We start from the raw sequence: 20,543 nt of genomic DNA on the forward strand, positions 1-20,543 counted from the left end.
TTATTTCCTGCTGACAAAATAGCAACACGCAATACTAACAACGCTGCTAGATAGTCTATTTTTAAGGCTGCAGTGAGCGTTTCTTCAACTTGCATTAAACATGCCGCGTAAAGCAAGCTGCGATGCACTTGCATAATTTTTGTTATCCCAGGCAAAGCGTTCATGGCTCATTTAATTAGTGAACAAACCTTATTTCTAAATAAAGTCACATGACATTACGCCACCTTCCCTTGCGATGCATTGTAACAGTTATAAACCTACCTCTAGTTCGATAAGTAGGTATGTATTATTTTATTTCACAATGTTGTGATAACATTTCGTGACGTTTTCGAGAGGCTCATGCGATATACCTACCATCAATCAATGCCTAATTAAGTTGCAATTAAAAACTCCGAAGTAATCACGCTTTTAACAACCTTCCTCTCTAATACAAGTTTGTGTCAGAAGCATCTTATTGAAAAGCGAAGGGTCTTTAAATTTGCTAAAATTAACGATCTTTAAACCTCACTACTGGTCAGTCATTGAATGATCTTGTATATTACAGATAATGGCATTATACGTCCCAACGTGTAATGGGAATTAAATTGTTGGAATTCTGATTACAATCAAGTTCTCATAATAATAAGTCCGTAAGCGTTTCCATAATAACAGCTTCGATATTTTGTTTTCAATTTGGAAATAAAGGAGTCAGTTGTTTCTCAGTTCCTGGCAGTTGAGAACAGTGACCCAAATCGAACTCCCCCAGTAATTTATGAAACTTATGCAACTTGCTCGTCTGGCTAAGCTTTTGTGCTACGGGTTGACGCGACGCGCGTGCCGGTTTGTAATATTAATAGAACATTTTATGACAAACAAGTTAGTGACTTAAATTCCTATTTTGATTGATTAGTTAGGTTACAGTTGCGTCAAGGCGTGAAACACTTTAACTTTACAGAAACACATGGCCCCGCGCCGTACGTTGACAGTCTCATAATATTACTGTTTTGGTTATTTTTATAGAATTAAAATTTATGTTTTGGATATAACTTCTTAAAATGGACATCTAATTTTGGTGACCGTTTTGTTTGGTACTAAAAAGTATTTTTGTGCTAAATATAGTATTTCGTGATCCGTTAAATTACAAGCCATTTACAAATCGGTGATATATTTATGTTTGCTTTCGCTTGTACTAGTCATTATTACTATGCCTTTGACCAGCAGAATGAACTTAACACAAATTGTTTTATCAGAACATCACCAGGAGAACCACTCATTTACTTTACTCTAGCAATCGAACTTAATGTTCTAAGTAACTAGCAACCCTGCAGGGCTACTACGAAACTCGAAACTCGAAGTTCGTGTCGTGCGGTCCCTCTGACACCTATACTATTTAATACGAGAGCGAGAAGGACGGTACGATACGAACTTCGAGTTTAGAGTTTCGTAGTAGCCCTGCAGCAGCATTACGGTGATGATAGCGATAACTCGCTCGCTGCAATTTGCGAAGCAATAAATCAAATTAAACGCCACACGACGCGTATCGCTCCCGTGCGGGTTTGTTATCTGATGTGTGCGAGCGCCGGGCCTTTAGGGCTGTCATCCTTGTCTCTCGCATTCAGTCTATTTCAGTCCTGTTATATCTAAATAATGTTTGTAATTGGTCGGTGTTTACATAGTTGTACAAAATGCCTTTAGGTAAATTAAAATAAAAGTCAAAATACCTCTATTCAATTTAGGCTATGAACGTTGAAGAATCTATCTATACCTCAGGTTCATTAACCATTTACCTATGATTTGGCACGTTATATAACTATTTAACTAAATTTTAACACAAAGTTGCTACAGAAACTTAGATAATAGTTGAGCGATGAGCGTCTTTAAGAGAAGTGCTATTTGTAGCATATCTAAGACTGTTTCAATGTTTTCTGGCAATGCTCATAGTTGTATAGCTGAAAGTACTTAAGTATAGCGTTTATTGCGCTTACTGAAATTATATGTCAAAATACGGTCCACCGATATCTTTGATAAAAGGGTTGAATATTGTGGTAACCTTAATGTCAAATATGTACCATCAGCCAAATAAGTGGTCTATTAATTTTTAAACAAGTTCCTATCAAATGAATATGTCGCAAAAGTTGAGCTTTCAAGTTGACAGACACGTCTATTGGCATTATTGTTTTATGACATGCAAACCATTATCAACTTTAGGGTGGTAGACCACATATTTGGCTGTTGGTACAGTCAAGGGCAAAGATATCGACACGGCCAAAGTTGCAAAAATATGTATACACGGCCTTAATATAAGCTTAATGTGAGCATAAAGACGTGTATACATATTTTTGTAACTTTGGCCGTGTCGATATCTTTGCCCTTGACTGTACATTGGCAACCCTATCATAGTATCCGCGGCGGTGCAACTAGAAAGTGGCGACTCCCGGCGTCCGGATGGCGCCTCCCTCGCATCTGTCAAAACGGCACCTCCACGCAGACACCCCAGGTTTCTAAACTACTGTCGGCCTTTACGTAGATATTTACACCTTGATAACCTACAGGCCTACAGGGCTGTATTAAGTGCCGCTATAAAATAGGCAAAACTTCTGTGGTCTATTCTATATACCTACAAAAGAATAACTAGACTAACAAAGTACAGCTTAAATTAAATACTGAAGGTAAAGTCATGAAATTTAGCAGACACGTACCGTCAAGTGCAAAGATATCGACACGGCCAAAGTTACAATTTTTTTTTATAATTGTGGGACACTGGCACCAATTGACCTAGTCCCAAACTAAGCAAAGCTTGTGCTATGAATAAGTACTAGGCAAGGGATAAACATGCTTATATAGATAAATACATAAATAAATAAATATCACGGGATAATTCACCCCAATTGACCTAGTCCCAAAGTAAGCTTAGCAAATTTATTTTTCATACAAATATCTGCCCCGTCACGGGAATCGAACTTGCAGGGCTACTACGAAACTCGAAACTCGAAGTTCGTATCGTACCGTCTCTCTCGCTCTCGTATTAAATAGTATAAGTGTCAGAGGGACCGCACGACACAAACTTCGAGTTTCGTAGTAGCCCTGCTAGGACCTCAAGCTTCGTAGTCAGGTTCTCTAACCACTGGCACAAAATATAGATAGTTCAGAAGTCAATCTCCTGTATGTAGGTACTTCACTTTTCATACCTACGCTCGGCGGTCGCTCTAAGGATGTCAACTATGGCTTATGCACCAAAAAACTATCGTGGTAGTGGCACTCTTATCTAGTTGTTTGATTTATTGTTGAGAATGAAACGGGGAGAATGGAAAAATAAATTAATAACTAAAATTTAAGTTTAATGTCATTGTTAAGTATATTATAAATTTGTCACAGAAAATATCTTGCGACCATGTAATTTAAACAACCGTCCACTAAACAGTTATAATAAATTTTTTTTTTGTTGCTCCATTATTGCACAAAAAAGCTCACAGACGCGTGTCTCAAGCTGATGGCACTCGCGCTCGCACTGGTCCCAACCGGGCCGAGATATCGTGTCCGTGAGCAGTGTCTATGTGTGCGTTGCTCGAGCGCACTTGTATGGAGATTGACTTCTGAATTATCTGTGTTTTGTGCCACTGGGCCATCTGGTTGCCTTAAAATAATATGTATACACGTCCTTAATGTTAAGTGCATAAAGTCGTGTATACATATTTTTGTAACTTTGGCCGTGTCGATATCTTTGCACTTGACTGTACTTGAGCATTCTAGAGGTGCATCAAGAAGGTTTTTTTTGAAACATGCAAAGTACGTGTGTTTTACAAATAAATAATTCTGATTCTGATTCTAGTTTTTTTTTCTTTGTTTCACGTGGGCAAAGCCGCGGGAATAAACCTACTTATTACCATTATATGCATAATATACTGTAATCTTACAAGAACGATATCGTATTTTTTTGCCAATAAGCTTTCAAGTTTCATTTCAAATTTGCCAATACGTTTTCAATCATCAAATTTTCTCGTGTCTTCTTGATACCAGATCTATGAGGTTAAAAAGTTATTAATATGTAGGTATCAAAGGTAGATTGGACGTAAACAACCTCGCCGCTTTTTACTTTCGAATATAACCAAAACATAAATTAAGTCATCTATATTGATGATGCTGTTACATTGGCGAACTCGTAACGTATAATAAACAATTAACAACTTGTTTATTGAAAGTGGCCATTTTATAACCACCAATTTCAGTTCGGAACTAGATCTAAACGGGAGTTGTAAAACTTGTAAACTATCGACATAAATCAAAGGCTTATAAATTTCACCACATTAAGATATAAACGGCATGGCGTAAAGTAGATAATGGCCCCATAGAATGCTAAATTAACACCCAATTTATGATCAATAAACAATAAAAGGTTACAACGATGTCAGCATTTCTTTTTCAATTAAAAACTGTTCTTCGAGTAGGTATTAGGTACGGGTTGTATTGCTAATTTTCTGTACCTTCATACGTGGTGTCTTATTATCTTATGTCATGTTTGATATTTGAGTATTGGCCCTGACTTAATTTATTCTCATGCTAACGATACTTTGTACTTCTTCTGTCGTTTTTTATGTCTTTCTTCAATTCGATAAAATTTGTATTTAACGAAATTAAACTGAGCGCACACCAAATGGTTTCTGTTATTTTGTAAATTACGTAACGCGGAAACAAATTAAAATTAAACGTGATTGTCTCTGTCAAGTACATGAAGGGTTAATTACAAACAGATAGTGATGTAACGTATAACATAATATATCACTTTCACTCTTGATAATATTTAACAGTTGGTCAGAGCATTGCTGAGCCCAAGAAAGATGTCTGTCGGTACTTTATCTGATGTTTGGTACGATAGGAGGAACTGAGCGACTAAGCGAAGATAAGCGTGTCACTTGAAACTAATCTGTCAGATGAGAGATTGACCTTGACATTGGTCGTGTTATCGATAATATCGATGAAACTATATAAAATAAATAAATAAAAAAGAACTAGTCAGACGTGTTCATGAACATTATCAATCACAGGATGTATCACAGGTTGGTAAACATTTGTCAAATTTATTCGTCGATCCGGTATGTAATGCTTCGAAATGCAGCATGGAGTCATAACATGTCATAACATTACCGATCCCATGCAACATATTTGTAAACAATGGAAAATCTGACTATGAAATCGTTTCATGTATGTTGAACAAAAAAAAATAGAGACGATACAGATACAACGATGGGTTACGACTACGAGCCACATTAAATTTAGCTTTTTAGACAAAAACTGAATGTAATCTTTACTTAGTACGTCTACTTTCATTTACATCAAACATTGTTAGCCGTGGGACTAAAATTCTCTTAAATCATTGCGGTTTCTTTACTCCGCATGTACGGGGACAGGTTTCTGTTGTCTGCTCATATTTGGCAATCGCTGACTTTGCATTCTTCGCAATGACTTGACAATGCAGAATCGTGCTGATTGTAGACACTTTCACTAGACCCCTGCGGAGTCATGAGATGATTGGCGTCTACAGGCCACTACGAGTTATTAATGATTTCTTCCGTACCCTGAACGTTAGCGCCTGTACTACAATCAATCATAGTTAGGTTCTCTTGATGACGTCTACTCCAATTTATCATCCTGTTGACTCACAGTTTGATATCGGATGTTATTTGTCGAATCGATAGGTTATATCCTGCCCATTAGCTATTTTAGATAATGTGTCTTCAAACTTGCTACCAAGCCTTAGCGAATTTGCTATATCTTAAATTCTAGATATGTTTTTGACAAAAACTTCATTAGCATTTTTCTTCGCGTGTTTTTTTAAACCCAACTTACCTATTTACAAAGGTCACTCACTAGACCTCTCCTGGTCCAATTAATATTTGAATTTGAATAGCTTTATTAGATCACGCATTTTCCAGTTCATTACGACTGGTTATAATTCTCTAGGCGACCTTCGGCATCGAAGAGTCACGATCTTCGTACCAAGGCATACAGGTCCCACGCGCCTACTCGTATTGAATTGTTCGGACGCCGATAATAGTAGAGCATTTCTTGTTAGTGATCGCTGTTTTGAAATGTGTTTCTGTTGTCTGTTTAGTTCTGACTTTTTTTAAGTCGTATTTCAAACACAACCAGAGAGTAGAGAGAGTCCAGAGAGTGGAGTCGTATTTGGACGGATGATCTGTCTGGTTAAAGTCGCGGATTCACGGTGGATGCAAGCCGCTTCCAACCGAGGCAACTGGGGGTCTACGGGGGAGCCCTATGTCCAACAGTGGACGTCCTATGGCTGATATGATGAAGATGATGATTATCTTTCTACTCCGCTACCACTTTCATAGATTTACTTCATTTTTTGTAGGCCGAAATGATAATACATATTTATTTTGTATAAACCACAATGTTTTTTGGTTTTTCACATTAATTTACGCTCCAAATTTTTCATTATTTTAATTTTATCTCAAATTCGTCCAACCTCTTCAAAGTTGGTATTATCGAAACAAGTGATTGAATATACTTCGACTGCCGCTGACCTCTTCGTAAGTAATAGCAAAGTTATATCTGTGTCTAGTCTAAAGATATACTAAGATCATTTGCATGGGCTAAGTGCGTCACGCTGGAAAGGTCACCAACCTATTAGTGACACGTGTGTCAACGTCATCCTCGGTGCCGGTTAACAAATGACGATGTAGTTGAATGGCTGTGATTACTTCAAAAGTATCTAAAGTTAATACCGTTACTAATGTAATTAAAACGATGCTCAATTTTCACGAGAGAAGAGTTTATTTTATTTACATAACAATTCAATCAACAGTATATCTTTATTCAGAGTTTTTTCTTCGTTATAACTTGTGATACAAAGTCGGAGCTGACATAAATTCTCGGAATCCTTCTGGGACAAGTTTATCAATAATTTTGACCTTTTCAACAGCCTGATGTTTCTGATAGTATCTGATGGTATTGCAAAAAGCTCTTATCTCAAATCCATGTGTAAACTAAACTGAGCCTTGAAGCGCGTTTTATTACGATTACTTAATAATACTATCGATTTTAAGATCGGTTTCCTGCAATATCGTCTACATAAATAATATTAGTAATGGATAGAGCGACGCAACTACTGTTATATTATATTCCACCTGTTGTAACCATATTCAGCGAAAAAATTATCATTTATTCATTCATTCACAATGCTACAGCCTATATTCAATAAATAAAATGTTGCGGATACTCCATGTCAGGTAATTTCCAATCAGCTTGGATAAACCTAAGTTAATATTGTCTCGGAAATATTTCTAATTACAACGACTAAAGTAAAGGATAATAAAGATAAAGGAAAGTCTTTAAGCTAGTTAACCTTTAACTTTTTTAATGTAATCTTTTTACCGAATACCCACCAATTAAAGTTACAAAAAGAAAGTTTTCCTTCAATTGACAATCTTCAAAGACATTTGAAACCTTACGTTCTCAAGTATAAGTCTTTCCTCATTAGTTTCAAGATAAGATAAGAGATAAACCAAGTTCAAGTAACAGTTTGTCGTGAGATGCGCTTTGTTTCACTGTGGTCGCGCATCGTTGACATATAATGTAAGGTCATGGACGCGCATACGTCGTTATGACCTGGTATGTCAATAGGAGAAGATAAACAATTTGAGTATACTCGCTGTGAGAGTTTGCGGCATGAAAACAAAAAAGGAATAGGAGCGTTTGTTTTTCTGTGCTTATACGAGTATAAGAGAGAAAAATGGTGGGCTTTGCCCGGCAGTGGGACATAATATGTCCCACTTATATTATACAGGCCAGTTTATACAAAAATAAAGATGTAAAATTTGTTTTTGTGTAGGGGTAGGTGGTTTTGGAAACAATTGAACAGGTTAAAGTATTTCATTGATAGAGCTAAAATATTCCTGATTATAAAAATACTTTATCCTGAGAAAATGCAAAGTACCCATGGAAGTTGGTTCACAAACGAAGTTGCGGACAAAAGCTAGTTTGATAATAGGCTTGAAAGCTGTTTAATTTAATCAAAATTATCACCGCTATGGTGAAATGATAATATGTTTTGCATAGAAAGCAGCTCCTACAAGCATAAAATCATAAAGATCACAACAATTTGCACGCTTTAGCTATTTCTAACACATTAACATAATGGGAAATAACTTGTCACCAATAGGTACGTAACCTGTGACATTTCCGAGTAAAACTCTTGAAAGTTCCGAGTGTTTAGACGGTGCGGCATTGGGCTGGAGAAAAGCATATATGCAAAGTGATCGTAACTTTCCTATGAAAGCCGCAGTGCGGACATTGCAGGGTAAAATACTTTACAGTTTACGTAGACGATACGATATTTATTGTTTAAAGTAGCTTTGGAAGCTACTGTTAGATCTGTGGGATGACTCGGGCCATTCGAAAAACTAATAAGGCGGTTAGCTGTGCAAGGCCGATAGATCGTGTGTTATAAGTTGTCAGAATTGCATTAAGACATATCTTTATTTAGTACAATAACTATTTGGTACATTACAAAAGTAAAACCGACTCCAAAAAAATATCATAAAATGGAACCGACTACAAAAAGCTCGAAGTCGGTGCCTCAGCACGAGCCAGCAGGAGTGGGACAATAGTCGTCTACCTCTTTTACATACTATGGGTTTCAATCCCTCCTGCTAGGTCGTGCTGAGGCACCGACTTCGAGCTAGTACGTACCTAGAAAAATATTTTCAAGGGTTTTGTAGTCGGTTCCATATTTTTTTTATTTTTTGGAGTCGGTTTTACTTTTTTGTTAAAACATTTCTTTATTTCTCACTTTTTAGTGATTCCTAGCCAAACACAACGATTCCATTAAGCCCAAACACGACTTAGTTGCTTTGTTTTATAACAGAGTTCCGTTGCCTACCTTCTGGCTTCAGCATCAGATCGGTTCGAACTAATCATTAACTTAAAGCTTTTTCTTAGTCGCTTATCTGGGTATATTAATCATGATCGTTCATAGACGAGCTAGCATTACTTAGCTTTGATGAGTTCCATTGGTCATCACGGTCTTCTTCATGAGGTCCAGGTTACGAAATGATACTTTCTGAATGTAAATGCTCATCTTAATGCTAAAAATGCCAAAATCGCCATAGGTGTGCCTATAAAATTTGAGGTTTGCCCTCGATTTTCCTAGGATCCCATCATCAGATCTTTACTTGGTGACAATGGGACCACCTCAGAAAAATAACCTTTCGATTTAAAAAATAATTTTGAAAATCGGTCCACAATTGACTGAGTAATCGGTGAACATACATTAAAAAATACAAAAATTGGAACATAGAACCTCCTCCTTTTTTGAAGTCGGTTAAAAAATTAAAACGATGCTACCTGCAAAAGCTTAAAACTGTCGCAGATAGCAACGCTTTTCTCTGTGTTTCTTTGCTATAATTTACCAAGTCATGCAATGCAACGTTTAGTGCCAGTTTATATTGTTCATTCGTGTCTGTCAGAGTCATTGTGTAATGTAAACGGTCAACCCCTATAGTTACTTCAATCTCTCTTTAGTGAGTCCTTGCTTCCGGTATCGTACCTATGTCGATTTCGTATCCTCCAAGTCCCGTCAAGAGCTTTTTAGATGCCCTTAAAACGTATATACCTGCATCTCACTACAAATTCCTTAATGATGGTCTTTTATCTTCAGCCATCAACATATACATCTCAATCTCTATGCGTACGCGCAGGGCGTAGAAAGCTCGTCGGTTAATGGAACTGTCAGGAGTGCTGGGCCGAAGGCAATAGCTTTCGAGCGCTGGCAAGCCGCGGATTGTTTCTATACTTCAACGTAACGCGATACGACCGTGTGAAGTACAGTGCACACTGAATTAATATGTGAAAAAGCAACAGAATAATTAAATCCCTTTAAAAATCTTTTATGGTCGTTTGGGATTGTCTTAATAGGGTTGTCATAATAAACTTATAAACAGGACATTAACCTAACGCGTGGGTTCGCGAACCCATCTCTTTCTACCCTCATTTTGTACCGTCTGACAGAAAGAAATCGTGAATGCGATTTGGGTTCAATTAAAGTGCGCTAAACAGTAAGTATAGTAAATCCATTGGGGTGGGGCTGACAAAATTTACTTTGACTCAATGTGGGTTCTTAAAAAACTTGGACGGTCAGATAAGATCAACTACTAGGTAAAAAACTTAATGTAAATGACCTTTTGCATGTAGTAGTGCACAGAATTGATATAGAGCTTAAGTCATTTTTCGAATTTGGAACGTCAATTTGTTTATACGGGCACGTTACTACTTCATACAACAGGTCATTTACCTTAAGTTTTTCACCTATAGGTATATAGCAATGTGTTATAAATTATAATTTTAATGCAATAATAAAATTTGGATCGAGTTAATTCCAATGGTCTAAGTTACCCTTCAGGGCCAATATCGCGGTGTTACTGTATCTCCTTGCAGCGTCATATCCCTGTTTCCTTCAAGCGGCAAGTTCCTTCCTATCGTTATATCTTTCAAAATGTATAAGCCACTTCGCTTAGCTGACCGTACACTTGCAATGTTGGGCTAGGTCAGTTCGGCGACTCGTGCGCAGTGATTTACGATTACGACGTGCAAACAACTTAATAACTTTCCTTGCAGCTGGGAAAGTTAATCTTCGCACTTCATAATGATTTTTTCATGTATCTATTAAATGTAATACGTTGTTATTAAAATTGTGCATCCGCTTTCGCGTTACGTGTCTCGTTTAGGGTGAAACTTTATGATTCCTGAATTACCTAACGTGTTGAAATGTGTCTTATTTTTTTTTATAGCCTATCGGAATGCCCCTCTGTTTGGTGAAGGCCTCTACTTCTTTCTTCCACTCTTCTCTGTCAATTGGATGCCTCTACCGCTTGATTTCATGTGCTTCCAGAGGGCCTTCTCCGAAGTTCGAAAATCGAAGTTCGTATCGTGCCGTCCCTCTCGCTCTCGTATTAAATAGTATAAATGTCAGAGGGACCGAACGACATGAACTTCGATTTTCGAATTTCGTAGTAGCCCTGCTGGTCGTCCTGCCGTTTACTACTTTATCTCTATGCTACAGCAAAAAATTAGTTACTTTTTTTTCTTTCCTATGACATCTTGTTTTAATCATCCTACTGGTAAATAAGCTAAACTTTGGCTCCCAACGACAGCGATTAGTTCCGACCACTTTTGTAAACCTAACACACAGTACAGTAACTTTTTGTAAACAGTACATACGTTAGTCGGAACGAATTCCTTCCAAGAAGTCTAATTAATCGTCCAGAGGTTGTAGCGAATTATTGGTTAAGCAAGTACCTAACATTGAGTTGAGTTAAACCAAAAAAGCTGCTGGTCACCTGAAATCTTCATGTTATGTACTTAACAATCCACGCCTTGGGCCAAAACTCTCCCCAACTTAAATCCATCGCGCTCTCCAAATAATAACACATAATGACCGCACACTTTTCCTCATAAGCCACCGGCCGGTTTACGGCAAAAGGTCGACAGCCGCGATGATCTCACTAACTGCACAAATTATAATTGTAGCGTAATGGGACGCTGATATGCTGACTATGTGGAGGCCTGGATTGCATGGATGCCGCACGGCAATTATACCGCCTGCTGGCCTAAAATCTTTTTACGTAGTTATACGCCTTAAAAGTTGCGTTTATAGTAGCTAAAAGAAGATTGAGCTGGCCGTTTTTAACCGACTTCAAAAAAAGGTGAGGTTATCAATTCGGTTGTATATCTTTTTAAATAAATAAATAAATATCGGACAATTCACTCACACCAATTGACCTAGTCCCAAAGTAACTAGCAAAGCGTGTTATGGGTACTAACAACGGATTATATGGATACTTAAATACATTTTAAATTTCGTATTTTTCATACAAATATCTACAGGAATCGAACCCGGGACCTCAAGCTTCGTAGTCAGGTTCTCTAACCACTAGGCCATCTGGTCGTCTAAAAATCAGGATCTGATGGTTGGGTCTCAAGGAAATCGAGTATTTAGACTTCGTAGGTCTGGCTGTGCGCTAATATATGAATCAGGATAAACGATTTTAAAACTGCACATGCAAAGTTATTAATGGTTTCTTGTTCTTTTTTGTATTCAAGTCTTCATCAATGCCTACCTCAGACAAAAAAAGATGTCTTCATGAATATGAAATTAACAATACACTTTCCGCGGACTAAGTTCCTTACTTACTTCTCATTAGGCTTTTTACAAATGTTAAAATATTTTAAAGTCCCCAACAAACTTAAACAGCTATCCCTTTGTTAATTTAAACGACATGTTTTGCATTTCTGTCACAAACCAAATTCCACTATAACAAGCTTTCAAGCTTAAATGTCCACATGTCGCCGAACTCAAATGCTCCAAGCATCCCAGTTTTTCTCATGTATAAAACAAAGCCCTTCATTAGCTCCGAGTGTCACTACCGTGTAAGTACAAACTTATGTTATACCTTGACAAAAATCTGAAATTCGTCTTCTATCGACCAATCTTCACGAGAAACTTTAGATTCACGCGTCGCAACAGTAACTTTGTAAACGCAAAACAAAACCACCTAAAGTTAAGTTACACTTGAAAAGTTCCTATGGCTTGTCTGAATAAAGTCGAATGGACTGGAATTTCCTTCTCGGTTGTTCGGTAGTGTTAACTCAGCTGTAATTTGTCACATGTCTACCCTATGTCACGGTGATCCGTCAAAAAGTTGACGCTCTTTCATAGGCCAATGCTTGCGACCGAACCTTGGCATTCTCGGTCGTGATGTGAATAGATATTCTATTCGTTTTCTTAATGCATTTTTAGGAAGTTATTTGAGATCAATTTGTAACGAGAGCCACGGTGATGTGATAATTAAGGGGCTGTATTGATTGACTGCCCTACAATTATAGTTTAGAATGTGTTAATTATTATTTAACATCAATATTTAGCATAGCATGTCAGTGACTGTCAAAATTAGGAACTTCGTCTCTTTGGAACAGTTAACCGCCCGTGTGCCCCTAGTGATGTAATGAATGTCATTTTTTGAACATTCGCGAATGCGAATGCGAATGCAAATATCTGCTACCGACAATGAATATTCAGTTTTTCGTTCTGCTGGGTTACTACGAAACTCAAAACTCGAAGTTTGTGTCGTGCGGTCCCTCTGACACTTATACTATTTAATACGAGAGCGAGAGGGACGGTACGATACGAACTTCGAGTTTTGAGTTTCATAGTAGCCCAGCTGGCGCCAATTGTCTATGGCAGTATCGTTCGAACGAATTGCGTTCCGTTTGTATTTTGTTCCGAGAATTACCGAGTTTATACGAACGCATCGCAAAGTAAATAAATAAATAATAACAAATTATTAAGTGAAGACTGATAATGTAATTACGAGGTTAAGTTATTTTTTTCTTGTATCAAAAACATAAGAAATGGATGCATTTTGATTTATGAACCTACTATTATCTAATAATTGTATTTTTTTCTGATACTTATTCATATTCGCAAAACATTCGCTGAAATTGTGCGAATGCGAATGCGAATATACAAAAATATGCGAATATTCGCGAATGCGAATGCGAATATTCGTTACTTACATCACTAGGCCCGCGAGTCCTCAAACTTAAATTCAAAAATAGATTGAAACTAAACGGTTTATTATTGCGCTGTTTAGCTTAATTCAAAATAACCTTTCCGGGCATGAAAGCATTGTAATCTAGTGCGTTTAGTTCCGTATTCACTTAATTCGCCAGCTATGGTGCGCGTAATGGCTCGGTTTATCCAAAGGCGCCGGCGCCGCGCCTGCGGCGGTCGCTCGCGAGTTGTTACGATTATTGCGAACATTGTGAAAGACAAACGTTTAGAGTAATAACGAAAGTAGAGGCGATTAGTTTGCTTGCACCAGTGTTTTGGCGTAAAAACATGAGATTATTTTTATTGTAATATTTCAGACTACATGAATAGGTACGTAATTAGGTACATACATAAAATTAAATTAAAACAAAAAAAATATTTTAATTAAATTAAAATTGAAACTCATACCAGGAAATAAAAAACAAAATTAGTAAAATAACAATAAATGAAATAAATAAAAAAAAATCCAAATAATAATTAATTATTTTTATTGTTATCAATTTGCTAGTGGCATTAATGTGGTCATGTTCTTTTTTACTATGAAGAGAACCAAAACGTGGATAATATTAGCATTCTACGAATCACATAAGGCGAATCGGCCACAATTATAAAGTAACATCAAGCAAGATAGAAATGAATAAAAAATATTTAATCTCTCACACTGAATGCTATCACATTAAGACGATTCACTTGTGTAAATGTAGCCACAATTATCTTAATTATAAACTAAGTAAACTATGACTATATTCAGCTCGTACAGTCAGCATCTAAAGATAGCTGCATATACTTTTGCACTTTGTCGTTTTACAGCAACGTACTAATACCATACTTTGACATATGTGCTAATACGACAAAGTAAAAATGTGATTCGCTACTTTTGATGCTAACTGTACCACAACGCGTGATTCAATAGTACCGATGATAAAAGGTAACTTAAACTAAACAGTAAGCGGGAACTAAGTGTGCAATTTTCCGGGATAAAAACTATCCTTGATCCTTTCCAGGGTCTCAGACTATATCCGTACCAAATTTCATCTTACTTGGTTTAACGGTTTAAGCAGGAAGAGATAACGGACAGACAGAGTTGCTTTCACATCCCACTAATATTATAAATGCGAAAGTTTGTAAGCCTGTTTGTTTGTTACCTGATCACGTGTAAATCGCTGAACCGATTAAGACGAAATTCGGTAAACAGATAGTTTGAGGTCCTGGGAAGGACATAAACAGGATAGTTTTTATCCCGGAAAATTGCACAGTTTCCTCGGGATACCGTAAAACGAATTCTACGCGGAGGGAGTCGCGAGTAACAGTAGTTTGTAATATTCGTAAGGAGGTATGGATTACAACTGGTATTTAAATCCGACAAATTATGGCTGAAATCACGTGTGACCAGGACAGCTGCAATATTGGTCGAAAGGTCAAAATGTTGAGGTAATTTTCGCAGTAATTTGTCGCATTTAACTCCCGGTTGTAATAATAACTATTAGTAAACTGTCGCCACATCGGCCATCTTATTCGATCTATTTATTTATTATTAATTTAATTATCAATAAAAAATTACAGCATTACAGTCAGAAAATCAATGCACTGTAAAATACAAATTATACAGAAAAAATGCAAAAATACATAAAACTCAAGAAAAACATACAAAAAACAAATACGAAAAAAAGCTAATTAGGTATTTTTGAACGTCGTCTTGGTCGCTACCCTAAAAGGACGGAACACCACACCCTCCGGCCAGAAGTCGGAGCGCAGGAACATCTGCTGGTGCTTGGCAGGCGATATATTCAATCAACTTTCCTTCGATCAAGGAAATCCGCTTAACGTTTGACATTTGAATCTGTAGATCGTTAGGAATGACCATAAAGGTTGCGCGGGCGTCCCCATTGCTAGAGTTACCAGATGAACATTTAAACCTCCGTAGAAAAGTCCGATTCTATCAAAAAATCCTGAGGATTAGTCGCATTTTCACATTTTTTTTTCGCAAACGTAATATACCTACAATAAAAAAGAAATATTCATAATTTTGTGTACTAAGGACTGCTTGATTCTCGGGGGTCTTGCGCACGTGTTGGCGCGGGAAATACAAACAAAACAGTTTTTTTTTTCAATATACCTACGTATAGAGAGAGGCTTTAAGTTTTGTACCTTTTCAATAAGATCTAAAAAATCTTTTTCACACCTCTCCTTCAGAAAAGTAACTTTTCCTCCCTGACGAGAGGGATCAAAGTGCAACTTTTCTGTTCAAGGCTTTTCTAAGTATTTTATTGCAAATGCCATTTTTTGAAGTTGATAATTGTAAAGCCACGCCAGTTTCTATGCTGGTTGTTCTTTAATAATATTTAGAATTTGTTTTTTTCAAGTTTCTTAATGCTCGGTGTGAAAAGTTGTATGAGCCACTCGGGAGCAAAATTATTTTCATCTTGGGCGTTAACACTTGAATCCCTCATTACGCTCAGGATTCTACTTTAGAATCCTTCGCTACATTCTGGATTCAATGTACCTACGCCCTCGCCGTAAATACACCATTTTGCTCCCTTGTGACACAAATAACTATTTTAGGATAGATGTGTATCGAGAAAATTATTTTCCATTTCTACCTTTTAATAAGAAAACTAAAAAATCTACTACATTTTACTGAAAATTCCGGAAATCCCGAGAAGATCCAGCCGTACACATGAAGAGAGTCTAAAAATCCTGAAAATCAGGATAAATCCTGAGATATGGTAACCCTGATCATTCCTTTAAAGTTGACGCCGCTAGTTCCAACGCGGACAGTTCGTGACTTGTTAAAGTGTACTGTCATTTGTTTTTGTTACCGTGGGCTGATAAAGCGATTACTGATATACGTTTGAACTGCAATGGCCTAGATTCGTTTGTATTAATTAAAATAATTTCATTTTCGGTTGCTTTTAGTTTTTTTCCCGTGTTTACATGAACACTCCCTCAGGGTCCACTCACAGTTAAACTGCAAATCTAAACTATTTTTTATTCTAAAAAGAAAGACACCAAATTCGTAATAGGGACCACCAATAAATTGACGTACTTTTTATATGCTGTTAAACATGATTCTCCCATAGATTTTAAATGGCAATAGCTAGTAATGACGTCACTTATCCACCAACACAAATCGACTAACTATTAATTAGTTTTAAAGCATGTAATGTTCTAATTTAAACTGGTTTTCAGAGTTTTTTTTTATGGTGGCATCTGCCCTATTATTTTAATGCTAGTACCCGATTTCATTACGTACAATTTATTCAAAATCCGGACTTTATGATGACAAACTTAAATATAAATAGGCATGTTCTATCATCATACGCGGTCAATAGCACAGTGCAACAGATCGCGTACTATTACTTATTCTGTGTCGCAGACTAACTGCTGACTGAACAGGCCGACCGATTTTTTTTGTGTAATAAACAGTTTACATACATAAAACAGTCGAAATAGATACATGAATCAGTTTGTACATAAACATGAAGCAAAATAAAAAGTCACCATATTTAATTCATGAACGTCATTTATTTGGATGGCCACTTTTAGAAGCCGTACAAGGCTCGGAATTCGCTGCATGAGGTGGCTCCTAGGTTAAAATATTTTTTTAAATCGACTAATGATGTGAATGTTGCCAAGGATAAATCAATTTGGTTTCCTGTTTAGGAATGACCTGGTTAAGTAAAAGTTAGTTTCGGTGAGTTGGGAATTCACTGGGGCCAATTATCGTCGCTATATTTTAGTCACAGAACACACTTTGTGTTACAAAGTTCTGACATACTTGTAGTGTCTGGCCAAGGCAGGACCTAGCGGGAGCCTGCCCTGGGCAGTTGGGCACTCTAGGGTAATGGGGCCATTTGCACTATACTCCGAAAGAATAAGTGGCGGCTCTGGGCATGTGGCTAGAGTGCCCAATTAAAACAGGGGCCTGAGTCTGATATTTAATAGGCTGCAGACCGATATAAGCGCCTACTAAAAAATATTAGCAAGAATTCTTTAAAAGAAGTTACTGCTTCAAATATTATTCAGACGCATCATAGCTAGGTTTAACTCTCGGTAGCTAAAATATAACATTAGTGAATTAGAAGAATGTGACTTTGAAGGATTTAAGCCATTAATTTTTCAGCATTGCCCTGTTTAGTCGATAACATGCAGCGCAACTGTTTCTGTTACGATAGTACGAGTACGAAACCGAGCCTAATGCTTCTTCTCTCCTCTTTACAGGAAGAGCTGGACCTGACAGCGGTGAACAAAGCCGCCATGATGGATCTGCCGGCGGCGAAGAAGTGGCAGATATACTGCAGCCGCCGGCCGCCGCCGGGGCAGGTGCTACCTCTCGCCACGGCCCCACAAGTTGAGGAGTACATCAAGGCGCTCAATGAGATCGCTGATGTGAGTATTGGAAAATAGGGTTGTTGAGTTGGCAGAATCAGAGTGGTGGATGGATGGGATGGAAAGCGTTAGTGGTTCGCTAGTGCTTTCAGAGTCTGTTATAATTGAACGTGTGCAGTACAGTTACCTGCATTCATATTTGACACGTCCTACCAGCCCTAGAAAATTAGAGTCGTGTCATATATTTATGCACGCTTTTATGTGTCAGTTATTGGTGCTGGTGACTGTAGGATCTGACAAGGTTCTTTTTAGATATCTCACATGAATCAGACCTTACTTTTATTTGGACCAATATCTACCTCTATTTCAGGCCTTCGCCTCATCAGACGGCGTGGCTCCAGAGTCTTGCGCCCTCCTGGACGGGCTCAAGACAGCGTTGCGTACTCGGGCGCACAGTTTTGTGCTGCGCTTCGTGAAGCAGGGCGGTTTGGGCGCGTTGCTGGACGCCTTACAACGCGCTCCCAGGGACGACGCCATCAATAGGCATAACTTGATCGCAGGGATCAAGGCGCTTATGAACAACTCGGTGAGTGTACCTAGACGACTAGAGGTTTCGAATAGGACTGCTACATTGTTATTGTTATCGTCAGCCGAAAGACTGGATATAGGTCTCCATCAGTGAACGCCCGAATGATTGGTCCTGCACCGCCCGTATCCATCGAATTCCTGTTACCAAAGGCTATATTGTGGAAGGCACCCGAGTGCGTAATACCGAAATCACAATCGCTGTCACTGATTCTTTCCTCAAACTGTATAGGATGAGGGTAGAAAGTGATGGTGAAGAGCCTGCGTATTGAACAATACGGTTGACATCAGGTCATCTTCCAAGCAAGTAAATATATTTTTTCTTGGTTCCAAAATCAATGGGATGAGTCTATGGGGTCTTGATCATAAGTTTAATCGAAAAATTTGCTACGTGGTTCAATCTTTTCAACTGATTTATCTTTTAGACGACGTTCAAACACAGTGAACTACAAGCTGATCCGCTGTATTTAGTTGGAGTAACCTTGTCGAGAAACTTATCATCTATAGGAGCGAATTTGGCATGAAACCCCACCGTTCATTAGCGTTTTATTGTTTACAGACGGGTCGCGCCCATGTGCTCGCGCATCCAACCAGCATAGATCTGATCGCGCAGTCCCTTGACACTGAGAACGCTAAGACGAAGATCGCCGCTCTGGAGATCCTCGGAGCCGTCTGCTTGGTGCCGGGAGGACACAAGAAGGTACGGTGTTCGATGTAGGATGAAACAATAATATGAATCGAGTAGTTGGACGGTATGTTGCAGCGAGCATCATCATCTGTATCAGTCCATAGTTCAATGTTAAAATATCCAACTTCAGGTGCTAGAAGCGATGGTCCACTACCAGAAATACGCAGCGGAGCGTGCCCGCTTCCAGTCAGTCATCAACGAGCTGGATCGGAGCACGGGGGCATACCGCGACGACCTAGGGCTCAAGACTGCTATCATGTCCTTCGTCAACGCTGTCCTGAACTACGGAGCGGGGGAGGAGAGCCTGGAGTTCCGACTGCATTTGAGATACGAGTTCCTTATGCTTGGGATACAGCCTGGTGAGTCAAGATAATTAATGGTTCAGGCATAAAAAGCGTAGTAGTAGAACTCGCTTCCTTTACAATATGCTACCAGATTAATGGTTTTTTTATATGAGTTTTTAAATTAATCCTGCATAGGTAAAAAATATTAAAGTATGAATAATTATAGTAACATGTCTAAATTGGCGAGTGGGCTGAAAGAAGGTTAAATAAAATTGTGGAGAACTCCTTTGATGGATAGCTAAGAAAGCGATCGAAGTTTAGGAGATAGTGAGTATTAAAGCAAGTAGGTACTCTTATAGTGCTCTTTTTCTTCAAATAAATCTTTTCCTCCAAAATACAGGAGTGTTTAATAACTTTGAAGTCTGACAGAAAATATTTGAAACTTACTTATTACAAAATTAAACTGGAAGAAAAGTCTTTTGCATGTCCTGATTTTGAAAAGTGCAACAATCTTTCTCTCATGTTTATTTCAAGTAATCGAGAAACTCCGCAAATACGAAAACGAAACTTTGGACCGTCACATCGACTTCTTCGAGATGGTTCGCAACGAGGACGAGAAAGAGCTGGCGAGGCGGTTCGACAAGCAACACGTGGACACCAAGAGTGCTGGCGGCATGTTCGAGCTGTTGAGGCGGAAACTGAGCCACACGGCGGCTTATCCTCATTTGCTGTCTATGTTGGAGCATCTTTTGCTGCTGCCATGTAAATATGCACGTATAGGTCGAGTTATTCACGATGACGCGTGCCGTGGTTCTTATTACAATTTCATTAATGTCTAATTTTGTCAAAATCACGCGTCTTCGTGGATGGCACTAGGTATACTTTAAGGAAACAAATCGCCACCAGATAAAGCCCGGTTAAAACTTGAAAGAAAAACGTGCAAATTGCATTAAATTGTGAGGCCGTAAAGCCAACGAGTGTGTAGTGGAACTTGCACGATATTTTTTGCATGTCTAAACTGGGCTTAAGACTGCATTGAACTCTATGCATT

General features: G+C 38.1%; 1 protein-coding gene across 1 annotated transcript in view; it reads left to right on the top strand.

The window, feature by feature from the left end:
• The window catches only part of DAAM (disheveled-associated activator of morphogenesis-like protein), a 70,236-nt gene that overhangs the window by 38,690 nt on the left and 11,003 nt on the right, over nt 1-20,543 (top strand). The window contains 5 exon segments of the mRNA XM_074089881.1: nt 17,828-17,995; nt 18,306-18,521; nt 19,080-19,220; nt 19,339-19,567; nt 20,027-20,254. Coding sequence (XP_073945982.1) covers nt 17,828-17,995; nt 18,306-18,521; nt 19,080-19,220; nt 19,339-19,567; nt 20,027-20,254 — 982 coding nt within the window.

This window comes from Choristoneura fumiferana, chromosome 7 (genome assembly GCF_025370935.1).
Source record: "Choristoneura fumiferana chromosome 7, NRCan_CFum_1, whole genome shotgun sequence".
Classification (NCBI taxonomy): domain Eukaryota; kingdom Metazoa; phylum Arthropoda; class Insecta; order Lepidoptera; family Tortricidae; genus Choristoneura; species Choristoneura fumiferana.